This window comes from Sorex fumeus, unplaced genomic scaffold (assembly GCF_029834395.1).
Source record: "Sorex fumeus unplaced genomic scaffold, SorFum_2.1 ptg000156l, whole genome shotgun sequence".
In the NCBI taxonomy this organism is placed as follows: domain Eukaryota; kingdom Metazoa; phylum Chordata; class Mammalia; order Eulipotyphla; family Soricidae; genus Sorex; species Sorex fumeus.
Window position 1 is genome coordinate 492007 of NW_026606213.1, and position 16267 is coordinate 508273.

Consider the following 16267-nt stretch of genomic DNA (forward strand, 5'->3'; position numbering starts at 1 on the left):
GTAAACGCACCTCTCGGCCACCCTTGGAAAGTCCTGTCCCAGGTTAGGACCCCCGCCCCCCATGAGGACAGGGCGGCCCAACCCCCACCCCCACCGCCGGTCCCTGTTGTGCCTGTTTCTGAGCCCGGTGCACTGGTCACGGTGGTGGTGCAGCTTTAAGATGATTCGTGGGGGCATCCAAGATGATTCCTTGGAGCAGTTCCAGCTTGCCTCGTGTGCCCCTTCGGGTTCCCCGAGCACCAGCTGCAGTTATCCCTGAGTGCTGAGCCTGTAGGGCGTTGGCCTTGCACGCGGCCGACCCGGGTTCGATTCCCAGCATCCCATAGGGTCCCCCGAGCACCGCCAGGAGTCATGCCTGAGTGCAGAGCCAGGAGGAACCCCTGTGCATCGCCGGGTGTGACCTGCCCAAAAAAAGCAAAAAAAAAAACTTCAATCCAGGGAGACGGCAGCAGCTGCCAGAGCAAAGGGACAGTCCAGCAGGGTCGGGACCCGCGACCCAAGGGCCCGGCATTCACTGCCCAGCCGCATTTCAAATTGCCCCCTGCCCCTCACCCTCTGCCTCGGTTCCCTGGGGGGCGGTGCTGGAGAAGGCATTTGGGACTGTTCCCGAAACGCTTTTTGCACCGAAGCAGAGGACGGAAGGGACTGCGGGGACTGCCTGGCCCTAGCGGCCGCCCCAGGGGAAAGGGGACAGGAGGACACATGCCCCGGGGAATGTTCTGGAAGTACCCCCCAGCCGGCCTATCGTTTGCAGACACCGCGAGAGGCTCCCGGGGCGCTCGGAGGGAGCAGGGGGAGGTGGGGGACGTGGCCACGCGCCCCGGCCCCGGCCTCTCCCCGACTTGCGTCCCTGCCTCCTCCGCAGTGCCTGGACAGCCCATGAATTTCCGGGCCGAGGCCAAGTCCGAGACCAGCATTGGGCTCTCGTGGAGCCCCCCGCGGTTGGAGAACATCATCAAGTACGAGCTGCTGTTCAGAGAGGGGGACCACGGCAGAGAGGTACCAGGGGCGGGGCTGCGGGCGGGATTTGCTGGGGGGCGGGGACGAGCCCCAGGGCCAGCGCGTGCGTGGGAAGGGGGGGCTCCAGGGGGCGGGGCGGGGCTGCGGGGGTGGGGCTGTAAGATGGGCGGGGCCACAGGTAGGGGCGGGGCCGCAGAGGCAGGGCTCTGGGAGGCGGGGCCACTGAGGCGTAGGGGCGGGGCTGTGGGAGGGGCAGGGCTATGGGTGGAGCTGTAGGGGGCGGGGCCACAGGCGTAGGGGGCGGGGCTGTAGGAGGGGCAGGGACATAGGTGGAACTAGGGGGCGGGGCCACAGAGGTAGGGGCGGGGCTGTGCGAGGGGCGGGGCCATAGAGAGGTGGACTTGTAAGGGGGGGGGCATAGAAGCGGGGCTCTGGGGAGAGGGGCCACAGAGGTGGGGCTGACGGAGGGCGGGGCTCTGGGGGCCACAGAGGTGTAGGGGCGGGGCTGTGGGAGGGGCAGGGTTCTGGGGAGGCGGGGCCACAGAGGTGTAGGGGGCGGGGCTGTGGGGGGGCAGGGCCGTAGGTGGAACTGTAGGGGGCGGGGCTGTGGGAGGGGCAGGGCCATCGAGAGGTGGACTTTTAGGAGGCAGGGCCACAGGTGGAACCGTAGGGGGCGGGGCTCTGGGGAGGCGTGGCCAGAGGCGTAGGGGGCGGGGCTGTGGAAGGGGCAGGGCCACAGGTGGAGCTGTAGGGGGCGGGGCCACAGAGGCGTAGGGGCGGGGTTGTGGGCGGGGCCACAGGGAGGTGGCGTTGTAGGGGCGGGGCTCTGGGGAGGCGTGGCCAGAGGTGTAGGGGGCGGGGGCACAGGTGGAGCTGTAGGGGGCGGGGCCACAGAGGCGTGGGGGCGGGGCTGTGGGCGGGGCGGGGCCATGGGGAGATGGAGTTGTAGGGGGCGGGGCATAGAGGCGGGGCTCTGGGGAGTTGGGGCTGTAGGAGGGCGGGCCCCCCGGGGGGCGGGCCTGCTGGGGGTGGGTCGGAGGGAGGCGGGCCTGCTGGGGGTGGGCAGGAGGAGGGCGCGGCGGGGGCCGGGTGGGCGTGGTCGTCGGCGGAGGGGGGTGTGGCTGCGGGGAGCCGAGGGGGGGTAGCTGCGGGCTTCCGTGCAGGGCCCAGGGGCCCGCGGGGTTCCGGGCGTGGGGGCCGCCGCCTCTTGCCCCAGCAGGTGCTCGCTTCCCTCGCCCGGCCGCGCGCTCCGCCCCGATGCAGTCTCCCCGCCCCCGCGCTGCCGTCGTCCTCCCCGGCCCGTGCTCCGCTCGTCCGTCCTCCCTCCCGGCGCCTCCTGCTCGTCCCCGGGGGCGCGCGCGGCCCGGCTGCAGCCTGCCCCCTCTGCCTGCCCCCAGGTGGGACGCACCTTCGACCCGGCCACGGCCTTCGTGGTGGACGACCTCAAGCCCAACACGGAGTACGCCTTCCGCCTGGCGGCGCGCTCCCCGCAGGGCCTGGGCGCCTTCACGTCGGTGGTCCGGCAGCGCACGCTGCAGTCCAGTAGGTGTCTCTCGGACCGCCCTTCTCTGCGGGGGGGACCCCGCGCAGCGCAGACGGAGCCCACCGCAGGGGTCGGGGGGCGCCCGGCGGCTCCTTGACCTCGACGCCTCGGCCGAGCCGCGCCTCGCCTCAGTTTCCCCGGGCCGCGAGGGCCCCCGTGGGCTTCCGCCCTCGCCGGGGTCTCACCGCCCACCTCTCCCAGATTTGGGCCGTGCCGCGTGGCGCTCGGGGCCGTCCCAGCTGCTGCGCCCCGGCACCCCCAGGCGCCCCCGGGAGACGTGGGGGTCCCCACCGCCAGGCAGGGAAGTGGGAGCCAGCGCCAGGCGGGGGGGCTCGCCTTTCTGGACTTCTTTGCTGTGCCCACCTGGCCGCCCTGCCACTCGGGGGTCCCTGTGCCGCCCCCACCCCACCCTGCTCCTCTGCCTGCTCCCCGCACCCAGGCCGCCCCCTTCTCCCTCTGTCTCCCTGCCTCCCCCTCCTCCCCCTCCTCCTCCCCCCCACCCCGGCTCCACCCAGCCCAGCACCCCGGACCCCCACCCCCGCCCCCCACCCTCCAGCCAGCCACGGTCCGGAAGCAGCCTCGGTGCGCGCACTCCCACGGGGGCCACGCGGTCAGTCTCGGGGGGGCGCCGCTGTGGTCACGGGCCTCGGAGCCAGTCGCCCTCCCCTCCCCTCCCCGGGACCCCCTGCCTCTTCCCCCCACCGCACCGCCAGGCCCGGCGCTCCCCCCACCCCCGGCTCCCTGCTGCCGGGGCCCGCAAAGGCATCGGGGGTCGTGCGTGAGCGGGAGGTCAGTGAGGGTGTCCTGGGGGCCGGGGTGGCCACGGCAGGGCCCAGCACCGGGCCGCCAAGGTGAGTACGCAGCAGTCACAGGCAGAGTCACAGATGGCCCAACCTGCGTGCCCACCTCGCCCACCACTGCCCACATTGGGCCTCCCCCCTGCCGGGGTCCCACACACGGACTTGTCCGGGCCTCAGTTTCCTCATCCCAAGAGGACGAGGCCAAACAAAATTCAAAAAAGCACCCAGGCGCCCGGCGATGGCACAGCACAGGGGCGCTGGGTGGGATCCCCTGCACCCCCTGGGGTTGGTTCTTTGCCCCGCCTGAGCTTGGCTGGGTGTGGCCCCCAAAGAAGCCCACCCACAGCACCCATCCCCGCACACCTGCTGCGCTCAGCGGCTGGGCCTGGCTGGCCGTGGCTGTGCCCTCCCCGTCCCCAGCTACCACGCAGGTTGGGCCGGACCGTGAAGGACGGCGGAGCGGTCACGCGAGACAGCACCTCTGGCTCAGACACGCAGAGCTCGGGGGCTCGGGGTGGGGGGGTGTCGCGGGACAGAGAGTGGCCCCTGCCGGTGGCCCCAGCCGTCGGGGCGAACCTCTCCCCGCACCCCGGGGTGGGGGCTCGGGCTTCCCAGGCGCATCTCAAGGGTAGGTGGGGTTCAGAGCACTCAGCCAGGGGGCTTCTCCCCACCCTTCCTGCCTCTACCGACAGCCGCGGCGGGGCGGGGGCCCCCCGCAGACCCAGGCCCAGCCGGGCCGCCCGCCTCTGCCACCCCCTCCCCTGTCAGTTAGCGGTTGAGCAGTGAAGGTAGGTACCCGGCCTGGGGCGTTCTGGAAAGCGTCTTTCTTTCTCGCATCATGGTTTTTTCTCATCGTTGCTGCCACCGCCATCGCTGTCCTGTCTTCTCGGATCACGGCTTTTGGTTTTGTTTTTCGTTTTTTCGACAGTCCAGTACGTTGCTTCCAGGACCTGCCTTGGTTGTTTTCAGGATTTGGGTTTTTGTTTTTTTCATTCTTCCACTCCCCACCCCCCCCCATTTTGGTTTTTGGTTTTTGTTGTTGTTTTTTTTTTTTTATTCATTTTTCTCCAATCCTCCTCTCCCTCTTGCCTGGTCCCCCACCACCACATGCCCCCGCTTCCCTCCAGAGGCACTTTGGGTGGGGTGGCTGGTCAAGAGATCGGGGAGCCCAGTGGGCAGCCTCCAAGGCAGGCGTCCTGCAAAGGCCCTTTGTAGAAAGAGTCGGGGCGTGGCGACTCATGGTTGGAATGAGGATATTTAGGGGGCCCGAGTGATAGCACGGCAGGGAGGGCGCTGGCCTTTCCGTGGCCGACCGGCGTTGATCCCCAGCGTCCCCTAGAGACCCCTGAGCGAGCCCCACCAGGAGTAACCCCTGAGCATCACCAGGTGTGCCCCCCCAAAGAGAAGGTTCTTCGCGGAAGAGGGGGTGGTGTCTCAGATTTATCTTGGGGTCCTGGTATCTGGCGAGGGGTAGACATTGGATGTGAAATCGTTCCGCATGGGCTCTGATCCCCCCCAAATGTAGAATGTGGAGGCAGATAAGGCCAGAATCTGGACTAGGGTCCTTCTCACCCCACCTGCCGGGGTAAGAGGCGCTCCAGATGCTGCAGGCGTCCCTAAAGGCAGCCCGAGGGACCAGAGCGATAGCACAGCGGGTAGGGCGTTTGCCTTGAATGCAGCCGACCCGGTTCAGCCCCCAGCATCCGACATGGTCCCCTGAGCACCGCCAGGAGTAATTCCTGAGTGCATGGGCCAGGAGGAACCCCTGAGCATCGCCGGTGTGACCCAAAATATAAATAAATAGGGCTGGAGAGATAGCACAGCGGGAAGGGTGTTTGCTTTGCACGCGGCCGACCCAGGTTCGATTCCCAGCATCCCACATGGTCCCTTGAGCACCGCCAGGAGTCATTCCTGAGTGCAAAGCCAGGAGTAACCCCAGCGTATCGCCGGGTGTGACCCAAAAAGCCAAAAAAAAAATTCTTGGGGCTGGAGAGATAGCACAGCGGGTAGGGCATTTGCCTTGAATGCAGCCGACCCGCGTTCAATTCCCAGCATCCCATAGGGTCCCCTGAGCACCGCCAGGCGTGAATCCTGAGTGCAGAGCCAGGAGGAACCCTTGTGCATCGCTGGGTGTGACCCAAATTTAAAAATAAATAAAATAGTTTTCCCTCGGGGCCTGGCCCAGCCTGTAATGCAGCTGGTGGGGCATGCCTGCCCTGAAAGGTTGGGGTACCTAGAGGCTTACGCTGCTCAAACCCGTGAGTCCTCTGCACACCTTCTGCCATGCCTGTGACCGTTAAAACCAGAGTCTGAGACTGAAGCAGTAGTACAGCAGGTAGGGCGTTTGCCTTGCACATGACAACCCGGGTTCGATCCCCAGCACCCCATAGGGTCCCCCGAGCTCCGCCAGGAGTAATTCCTGAGTGCATGAGCCAGGAGGAACCCCTGAGCATCGCTAGGTGTGACCCAAAGAGAAAAAAAAAAACAAACCAGAGTCATCAGGGAGGGCATCAGCCTTACACACGGCAGCTCTGGGCTCGATTCCCGGCACCCCATAGGGTCCCCTGAACTCCGCCAGGAGTAGTTCCCGAGTGCAGAGTCAGGAGTTAGCTCTGAGCACAGTTGGCCATACCCCCCCCCAGAAAAGAGAGGGTTCCTGGAGGCTAGAGCGATAGTACAGCGGGGAGGGCGTTTGCCTTGCACCCAGTTGGGCTCAATCCCCGGCGTCCCATAGGGTCCCCGGAGCACCGCCGGGAGTGATTCCCGAGCGAGTGCAGAGCCAGAAGTCACCGCACACGTCACTGGGTGTGACCCAGAGCCAAAACTAGAGTCATGTGGGGCAAGAGTGATGGCACAGCGGGCAGGCACTTGGCCAACCTGAGTTGGACCCTGGGCACCCCCTGGGGCCCCCAGAGCACCGCCAGGTGTGCACCCCACCTCTGGGGGGAGCCGTGTGTCAGGCCTGTGACATTCTGGCGTGTGGCCCTGGTGCATGCTGAGACCCGCTGGGACGCCTCATAAGAATCCGTGCGTCCACGGGACCACAGCAGGTGTCCCTCCCGCCTAGGGGCTGTCAGGGACTGAGCCAGCCAGGCTGGGTCAGCACCGCCCCCGACACCACCCTGCTGCTGCCGCCTCAGCCGTCCCTTGGGACATGACACCGCCAGTCAGTGGCTGCCAGCCCACGGCGTGCCCGTTCTTCTGTAGCCCCTCAGGATGGGGCTTGGAACGTGGGCTTGGGATGTTCGACGTGGAGTCCTCGTGGCGCGCATGTGGTGCCTTGTAGGTGGTGGGTGGGGTCCTGCTACCAGCCTGAGAGCGCTGACTAGGAAATGTTCTACACCGCCCCCTGTGCAGTGCCCGCACACAGTAGGGGCTTTGGAGGGGGTTGGGCCTGCCAGGCAGTGAGAGAGCCTTTGGGGAGGGGCCAGGAACGTTCTGCATAAGCCCTGCGATGCAGTGTACCCACTATAAACGGCTGGTACACAGTAGGTGCTTTCTGGGGGAGGGCCAGTAATGTTCCACATGACCCTCTGGGTGCTGTCTGCACACACCAGGCACCTGCTGCATACAGACGCCCCCACGAAAAGCCATGCCGTGCACAGTAGGTGCTTACTTAGCCCCTTAAGGGCCTGGGCAGGTGCCAGTCGACATGCAGTGGCGCAAACAAACGGCACAGAGGGCTTGTTAATCGTTCGGAGCCGTGCCTGGCGCACAGTAGGTGCTTAATATACGGGGCCTTAACCTTTCCCCGTTCAGAAAATCCTGGGCATGAAGTGCCAGCAGCACTGTCGGAGCCCGGTATCTGGGAATCCACTTCCCCGCCAGTGCCCAGCGCACAGTAGGCATTTTGGCCTGGGCTGCTCTCCCTGGTGAGGTCCTGGGCACACTGTAGCTGCTTCCCATTCAGGGACTCTTCCTGGAAGCCCCTGACACAGTGCTCACCAGCGTGGAGGAGACACTGTATGGGGGCCGTGGGGGGGGGGCCCTGCTCGAGCCCTTGGCACCAAGCCTGGCACACGGGCCAGCCTGAGGTTCCCTGCACCGTCTGTACCCCGGACCGATGTGGCAGGCACAGCCCGCGCAGCAGGTTCCCAGTAAGGGGACTATCATCCCGCTCCCTGGCGCCCAGTGAAGAACTTTTCTGGCTCACCTGCTAGCACCAGGCCCAGCCGCTCACCTTCCTCGGCCGGAGTTTAGTAAATAAGGTCACAGATGGCTCTGGGACCAGAGAGAGCAGAAGTGGGGAGGGGGCTGGCCTCGCAGCCGACCAGGTTCGAGCCCCAATACTATATATATATATATATATATACGTAATCCCCTGAGCCCACCTAAGTGATCCGTGAGAGCAGAGCCAGGAGTCAGCCCTGGGCACTGCTGGCTGTGGCGGCCTGCCCACCCCCCAAAAAAGAAGATTGATCACTCCTCCCTGGAGCCCTGGCAGTGTTTGATGTGCCAGACGCCTTTATTGCTCTAAAAAAAATCCATGGCAGGGCTGGAGCGATGGCACAGCGGGGAGGGCGTTGGCCTTGTACGCGGCCAAACTGGGTTCGGTTCCCAGCATCCCATAGGGGTCCCCGAGCTCCGCCAGGAGTAGTTCCTGAGTGCGCGAGCCAGGAGTAATCCCTGTGCATCGCCGGGTGTGACCCAAAAAGCAAAAAAGAAAAAAAAAATTAGTGACAGGACCAGAGTAATAGACACAGAGGAGGGTGTTTGCCTTGCACACGGCTGACCTGGGTCCCATCCCCGCTATCCCATATGGTCCTTTGAGCACCGCCGGGAGAATTCCTGAGTGCAGAGTCCGGAGTAAGCCCTGACCCTCGCCGGGTGTGGTCCCAAACCAAAACAAACCCAAAACCAAGAAGCATGTCTCAGGATTGGGCAATAGTGTAGATGGGACAGCGTTGGCCTTGCACGCGGCCCACCTGGGTTTGATCCCCGGCACCTTGTCGGATGGATGCCTTGGACTCTGCCAGGAGTAAACCCTGAGCACGGAGCCAGGAGCGAGCCCTGAGCACTGCTCGTGTGGGCACTCCCTCCCCCAAAAGAATCTGCGGCATGGAGCCATCACGTAGGTCCCCGAAGACCGTCCCCCTGTTGCCCGAAGGTGCAGCCCCCCTAGCACAGTGCCTTGGCCAGCCCCCCCCCCCCCGCCGGCGCCCACCCCCCACCCCACCCATCTTCACCTTCGGTTCCCACCACCCCTTCTTTTGGGTTCCCTCGCCTTCTCCTTTGGTTTCGGTTCTGTTTTGTTCGTTATCATCTTCTTTTTTATTTTCTCTTTCCCATCTTTTGTTTCCCCGCCCTGCCCTGCCCTGCCCTGCCCTGCCCTGCCCGCCTTGCCCCTTCCCCGCCCCCCACGTTCTCCCCCTCCCCCCCATAGAACCGTCAGCCCCCCCTCAAGATGTTAAATGTGTCAGCACGCGCTCTACGGCCATTTTGGTAAGTTGGCGCCCGCCGCCGCCGGACACGCACAACGGGGCCCTGGTGAGCTATAGCGTCCGCTACCGACCGCTGGGCTCGGACGACCCGCACGCCAAGGAGGTGAACGGCATCCCCCCGACCACCACCCAGATCCTGCTGGAGGCGCTGGACAAGTGGACCGAGTACCGCATCACAACCGTGGCTCACACCGAGGTGGGACCTGGGCCCGAGAGCTCGCCCGTGGTCGTCCGCACCGACGAGGACGGTGAGCCCCAGGGCCCCCGCCGGGCTGGCCGCGAGGGGAAGGGCGCAGAGCGGGCACGGCAGGGACCGTGCGGCCTGCACACGACCCGCCCAGGTTCGATCCCTGGCACCCCGTAGGGACCCCCGAATGCAAAGAACAGGAGTCGGCCCAGAGCTGCAGCAGGACTAAGCCCTGAGCGCAGAGCCGGGAGTAAGCCCTGGGCACAGAGCCAAGGTCGATTCCTGAGCGCAGAGCCAGGAGTCATCCCTGAGCATCCCTGAGCACAGAACCAGGAGTCAGCCCTGAGCACAGAGCGAGGAGTCAGCCCTGAGCACAGAACCGGGATCAATCCCTGAGCACAGAACCAGGAGTCAGCCCTGAGCACAGAGCGAGGAGTCAGCCCTGAGCACAGAACCAAGATCGATTCCTGAGCGCAGAGCCAGGAGTCAGCCCTGAGCATCCCTGAGCACAGAACCAGGAGTCAGCCTTGAGCACAGAGCGAGGAGTCAGCCCTGAGCACAGAACCGGGATCAATCCCTGAGCACAGAACCAGGAGTCAGCCCTGAGCACAGAGCCAAGGTCGATTCCTGAGCGCAGAGCCAGGAGTCAGCCCTGAGCATCCCTGAGCACAGAACCAGGAGTCAGCCTTGAGCACAGAGCGAGGAGTCAGCCCTGAGCACAGAATCAGGATCAATCCCTGAGCACAGAACCAGGAGTCAGCCCTGAGCACAGAGCCAAGGTCGATTCCTGAGCACAGAGCCAGGAGTCAGCCCTGAGCACAGAACCAGGAGTCAACCCTGAGCATAGAGCGAGGAGTCAGCCCTGAGCACAGAACCAAGATCGATTCCTGAGTGCAGAGCCAGGATCAATCCCTGAGCACAGAACCAAGATCGATCCCTGAGCGCAGAGCCAGGAGTCAGCCCTGAGCATCCCTGAGCACAGAACCAGGAGTCAGCCTTGAGCACAGAGCGAGGAGTCAGCCCTGAGCACAGAACCAGGATCGATCCCTGAGCACAGAACTAGGAGTCAGTCCTGAGCACAGAACCAGCAGTCAGCCCTGAGCACAGAGCGAGGAGTCAGCCCTGAGCACTGAACCAAGATTGATCCCTGAGCACAGAACCAGGAGTCAGCCCTGAGCACAGAACTAGGAGTCAGCCCTGAGCACAAAGCAAGGAGTCAGCCCTGAGCACAGAACCAAGATCGGTCCCTGAGCACAGAACCAGGAGTCAGCCCTGAGCGTTGTCAGGTGTGCCACCATCCCCTCTCCCCCCACCACCAAAAAAAGGGTGTAGGAATCTGGGACCAAAGTGCTCCCCTGGCCCCGACACGCAGACACCCCAGGCTCCTATATCCTGGAAGTCTCTGGCTGCATCTGGACCAACTGTGTCTTCTCTGCTCTTCTCGGAGCTTGGCTGAAAGCCGCTCTTGGGCGCCACGGGGTGGGCACTCACACAAGGCCGGGGTGGGAGGCCTGGCGAGAGAGTCCAGGGGCCACAGCGGCTGACCCCTGCTTGGTCCCCAGCACTGCACATGGTCTCCTGAGCCCCAGGAGGGATCAAGCTCATGCCCCCTCCAAAATGGAGTTAATGGGGCCCGAGCAGGAGGGCCGTGAGGGCACTTGCCGTGCACACGGCTGACCAGGGTTCGATCCCTGGCGTCCCGTAGGATGCCCCAAGCACCGACCACCAGGAATAACTCCTGAGTGCAGCAGAGCCAGGAGTAACCCCTGAGCACTGTCGGGCATGGCCCCCCAAGAACCAAACCATCGTCAGGAAGGCCACGCCAGGGGGGGCACGTGCTGTGGATGTGTGAGGCCCTGAATTCAGTCACTGTGGCTGCCTGGTTCCGCCGAGCACCCTCGGGCGTGACCTCGCGGGCCCTTGAGCACCTCCTGCTCTGAACTCAGCCACTAGGGCCAAGAGAGCCCCGCTCATACTTCCAGGAGCAGCCCCCATCTTTAAAATGAAATTTGGGGCTGGAGCGATAGCACAGCGGGGAGGGCGTTTGCCTTGCACGCGTCCGACCCGGGTTCGATTCCCAGCATCCCATAGGGTCCCCCGAGCACCGCCAGGGGTAATTCCTGAGTGCATGAGCCAGGGGTAACCCCTGTGCATTGCCGGGTGTGACCCAAAAAGAAAAAAAAATTAAAAAAATTTTTAAATGGGGCCAGAGCTCTAGTCCAGCAGGGAGGGCGTTGGCCTTGCATGTGGCCGACTGGGGCTTGATCCTCAGCATCCCAGAGTCCCCCTGAGCACCGCCAGGTGTGGCCCAAACCCTGCCCCCAAAGGAATAAAAAAAAAAAAAAAAACACAGTTTTTCTAAAGCAAGCCTGCCTTGCGTGAAGCCTGGGTTCAGTCCCTGGCATTGAGAGGAAGTGAGAAATAAGCTCATACAAGCAGATGGACGGTCTCGGGCCCCCCCTCCGGAGACACTGTCCTGCAAAGCAGCCACGGTGTTAGTGTCACCTGGCTGTCACAATGGCAGTATTGCCAAGGGGCCAATGAGCATAGCTAGAAACTTCTAGATCGCCAGATGAGGTCGGGACTGGAGTCCCGCACTAGCTTCCCCGCACCCTGGTCCCCCAACCCCTAAACTTCAGCCTTTTGGTGTTGGGGACCAGTTCGCTTTTAAGGACCACTGGTGTGAGGGGCTGGAGCGATAGCACAGCAGGTAAGGCGTTTGCCTCGCATGCAAGGAACCCAGGTTCGAGTCCCAGCATCCCATAGGGTCCCCCGAGCACCGCCAGGAGGAACCCCTGAGCATCGCCAAAAAGCAAAAAAACAACACAAAAAAGCACTGGTGTGGTGGGCTTGGTCAACAGACGCCCCCCTCCCACCACACACCTTCCCCGCCCCACCCTGCCCCGCCACATCCTCAAAGCCAGCAGGAAGCCTGAGCCACAGGACGGTGGGCAGGGGGCTTGCCTCGCACGCGGCTGACCTGAGTCTGACTCCCAGCACCCCCGAGCACCATCAGGAGCAATCCCTGAGCACAGAGACAGGAGTCAGCCCTGAGCACCACCAGGTGTGGGTCCCCAAAAGATGCAGTGAGACCCCTTGTTCATGGCCTGCCTTAGGACGGGGCACCTTCCATGCAGGGGCCCTGTGAGGGTGCGCCCCCACACTGAGTGGGGTGCACAGGTTCATGCAGCTGGACAGCACCACGCCGAGGGCCTCAGTTTCCCCAAGTGCGAACCCCCCCCTCCCCCATCCTCCCCACAACTTTCTGGGGAAAGAAGACAGTGTGGGCGGAGCTCTTGCAAACGAAGCCGGGGCCAGAGAGAGGACAGCAGGGGGGCCCCAGGGGAGTGGGGGCAGGACCATCAGTGCCCCTTGAGCGCCCCCACCCCCCTTCCTGGGACCGGGAGGACGGCGAGGAGGAGGCGGCCTTCCCTCTGGACCCGTGGTGAGAGCTCGGCACCCTGGCGTCGGGCAGTGAGTGGCACTGCTGCCCGGGAGCGAGGCCGGGCACCGGAGTGACGATCCCACCGCCCCTCCCCTCCCTCCCCTCCCCCTCCCCGCCTCCCCTCTCCCCCCAGTGCCCAGCGCGCCGCCGCGGAAGGTGGAGGCGGAGGCGCTCAATGCCACGGCCATCCGCGTGCTGTGGCGCTCGCCCGCGCCCGGCCGGCAGCACGGCCAGATCCGCGGCTACCAAGTCCACTACGTGCGCATGGAGGGCGCCGAGGCCCGCGGGCCGCCGCGCATCAAGGACGTCATGCTGGCCGATGCCCAGGTGGGCGGGGTGGGCGGGGCCCGGGGTGGGCGTGGTCTGCGTGTGGGCGGGGCTTTGGCGGGCGCGTCCCGCTGGTGGGCGGAGCTCCGGGGCGTGGTCTTGTTAATGGGCGGGGCTTCTGTGGGCGTGATCTGTTAGTGGGCGGAGCTGCGGTGGGCGTGGTCGATTAATGGGCGGGACTTCAGCGGGCGTGGCCTGCTAATGGGCGGGGCTTTCAGTGGGCGTGGTTTGCTGGTGGGCGGGATTCCGATGGGCGTGGTCTTTCTGTGGGCGGGGCCTCCCTCTCCGCCTCGCCCCTGCTGCGCCTCTCACCCCGCTCGCCTGGTCTCTCCCCGCCGCCTCCTCCTCCCGCGCTCAGTGGGAGACGGATGACACGGCCGAATATGTGAGTAGAGCGAGCCCCTCCGCCTGGGCCTGGCCGTGTGGTGCTGTGTCCCCCCGCCCCGACCCCCTTGCACGCCCCCGCAGCACGGTCTCCTCCTCTGCGCCCCGCCCAGACCTCTCCGCCCGCCCTCGGGCCTTCAGTCCTGGGTCCCGGGCACTGGCCTGGCACGCGGCCCGCCGGGACTGGACGCCCCCCCCACCCCCAGGGTCCCCTAGGGCCCTCCCGCCGAGCCCTGCCTGGAGGGAACCCCGAGCGCGGCCAGGGGCATCCCAGAGACCTGGGACCCTTGAACTTCTGCATCCGAGCAGCGCCGAGTGCCCCCGAGGCCACCCGACAGCTTCGTCTGTCCCGGGGGGTGCGGGCACCCCGCTCCTACAGACCCCCGTCCTGCCCCACGCCTCTGTCTGCGCTGGTCCTCGTGGTGAGGGGCTGGGGATGCCCAGGGTTGGATGCCCGGCTGGCACTCCCGCCAGGGGGGCAGCTTGACCGTGGGGCGAGCCCCGTGCGCGCGCTCAGAGCTGTTTCAGCCCCGATTCTGGGGCTCTTCCGAGGGACCCTAGTTGGTTGTGAAGCCCGACCCTTCTCGGGGGCCCCGTGGACCCGGGCTCGGCCTCTGCCCTGCTTGCAAGACCCAGGGAGGTGGGGGAGATCGTCAGTGAGGCTCAGGGGCAGGAGACCCCTCCCCCGGCTCATGCATTCCCCCCTCCCCCGTTCCTCAGCTCCCAAGCATGCCTGTGACTGTGGGGTGTGCATGCGCCCTGTGTGTGTGTGTGTGTGGGGTCAGGGGTGGGAGGCTTGGGCATTGCTAGTTGGGATGCTCGGTCCTCCTTCGAGTAAGCAGTGGTGGAGGGGAGGAGCACTGCGTGTGGAGCTGGTGCAGGGAGCACTGCCGTGGGGGCGGGAGCAGACTGCCAGAACAGGACCCAGTAGGTCATTAGGCAGGGTGCTGGTCCTAGTTCCATCCCCAGCACCCCATAAGGTCCCCCAAGCCCCACCAGGAGGGACCCCTGAGTGCAGGACCAGGAGTGACCCAGCAGCACCGCTGGGTGTGGCCCAAGTCCCCAGAGAGGACACAACTGGGGCTGGAGCAATAGCACAGTGGGGAGGGCGTTTGCCTTGCACACGGCCGACCCGGGTTCGATCCCCAGCATCCCACATGGAGCCCCAAGCACCGGCAGGAGGAGTCACCCCTGTGCGTTGCTGGGTGTGATCCAAAACAGCAAAAAAAAAAAAAAAAATAGGACACAACTGCGTGTCCAGTGACCACCCGAAGTGTGGGGGGAAGGGGGCAGGGCGTCACTGTTGACGCGACCAGCCTCTGAGCGGACAGGGGTGAGGCTGGACTGACCCGATTTGGGGCATCAACTTGCCCCACGGCACGTTGGCCTCAGGTTCTGCCTTGCCCCTAACACCCAGGACAGGTGTGACTGGGAGCGAGGATGATGATGGTCAAAGGGAGAACAGCGGGAAGGGGCAGCCCTGAGGGCTCGAGAGTCACTGCATCCTAACATCACAGCGTGCCCCGTTTCCTTATGGCTCTGGGGGCAGAGGGCTGGGGGCAGGACTCTTCAGGGGCCGGGGCCATCGCACAGCAGGGAGGGCGCTTGCCTTGCAGGCAGCTGACCCAGGTTGGATCCCGGCACCCTAGACGGTCCCCTGAGCCCCGCCAGGAACAGATCCTGAGCACCATTGGTGGTGACCGAAGCATCAGAGATAAAAACCAAACTTAGATTGTTCAGGGCGGAACCACAGCACACAGACCAGGTTCCGTAGCCAGGGTAGGGCGTGAACGTCAGTCAAAAGACAAAGCCCTCGGTGAAATTATTTGGTGCCGGGGCAGGGACAGGACCCCAGGACAAGGGCTAATCTGGTGGAGGGAGTCACAGACCTCCCAGCCCAGAGCCACTGAAGTGACTCCCAGAATTCCCGAACACAGAACGATCAGAGTCGATGGGCGCGTACAGGGACCCTGGAGCACTCTGAATCAGGCGATGACCGGTGGGGTTTGGGGGGAGCACAGCACGTGCAAAGGAGCAGAGCAGGGAGGATTTGCAGTTTGTCCCGCTCCCCGGGTCGGCTCTGGCGGGAGCTTGGGGTGTCGGGCTGAGTGTGGCCCCCTCCGCCTGCCTGGACGTGTTGTCCGTGTGTCTGTGCATGTCGCACGCGGCCCGAGGAGGAGGACCGGGCACTGCACCCGCCTGCTTGAGCCCAGCCTGGGGACGGAGGGTGGGTGGTGCCGGGTCGTCGTCCCCCCGCCCCCAGCTGGGCGACACTGAGCCCCACGGTGCCCCCCCTCTGCAGGAGATGGTGATCACAGACTTGCAGCCTGAGACCGCTTACTCTGTCACTGTGGCCGCCTACACCATGAAAGGCGATGGCGCTCGTAGCAAACCCAAGGTGGTGACCACCATGGGGGCAGGTACGAGGACGGGGGTCGCTCCCCACCCCCACCCCCACCCCGCGGGCCCCAGACGCCAGCGCCCTCCCGGGCACCTTTCTCCATCAGAGCCCCGACACTTGCCCTAGGGTGGTTCAGGCATTCTGGGGGTACCGTGTGTCCGCCTCGCCGTGCCTCAGTTTCCCCTTCCAGTCGCGGCCAGAAGCGGTAGTCCGGTGGGGAGGGCAGCGGTCTTGCGCCAGGTTCAATCCCCGGCATCCCATAGGGTCCCTAAGCACTGCCAGGTGTGGCCCTTCCCCGCCCCCACCCCTGCCCAATTGTTTTTTTTTTTCTTTTTGGGTCACACCCGGTGATGCCCCGGGGTTACTCCTGGCCGTCCTGGGGGACCCTATGGGATGCTGGGAGTCCAACCTGGGGCAGACCCCTGCCCGCTGTGCTGTCTCCCCCCTCCACCCCCCAATTCCTTTGTAAAGCCACGTGGCGTCCTGAAGGAGGCACCGGGTCCAGATGAGCTTCCCGGGCGGGCCCTTCCTTGCCCCTCCTTGGCCCCCGGCACCCCCATCCCATTTTTTTTCTTTCTGGGGTCGCTCCTGGCGGTCTCGGGTTGACCCTGCCGGACGCTAGGAGTGCGTCCTGGAGGAGGCGGCCCCGGGCCCAGATGAGCTTCCCGGGCGGGCCCTTGCACCCCCACCCCCGCCCAATTTTTTTTCTTTCTGGGGTCGCTCCTGGCGGTCTCGCGTTGACCCTGCGGGACGCTGGGAGTGCGTCCTGGAGGAGGCGG

The 16267-nt window shown here is 65.0% G+C and overlaps 1 protein-coding gene across 1 annotated transcript in view; it reads left to right on the forward strand.

Annotated features, from left to right (window-relative positions):
- The window catches only part of PTPRS (protein tyrosine phosphatase receptor type S), an 88684-nt gene that overhangs the window by 58342 nt on the left and 14075 nt on the right, over window positions 1–16267 (forward strand). Inside the window, 6 exon segments of the mRNA XM_056107266.1 lie at window positions 866–999; window positions 2358–2502; window positions 8687–8992; window positions 12510–12703; window positions 13062–13088; window positions 15390–15507. Of these exon segments, the coding sequence (XP_055963241.1) occupies window positions 866–999; window positions 2358–2502; window positions 8687–8992; window positions 12510–12703; window positions 13062–13088; window positions 15390–15507 (924 nt within the window).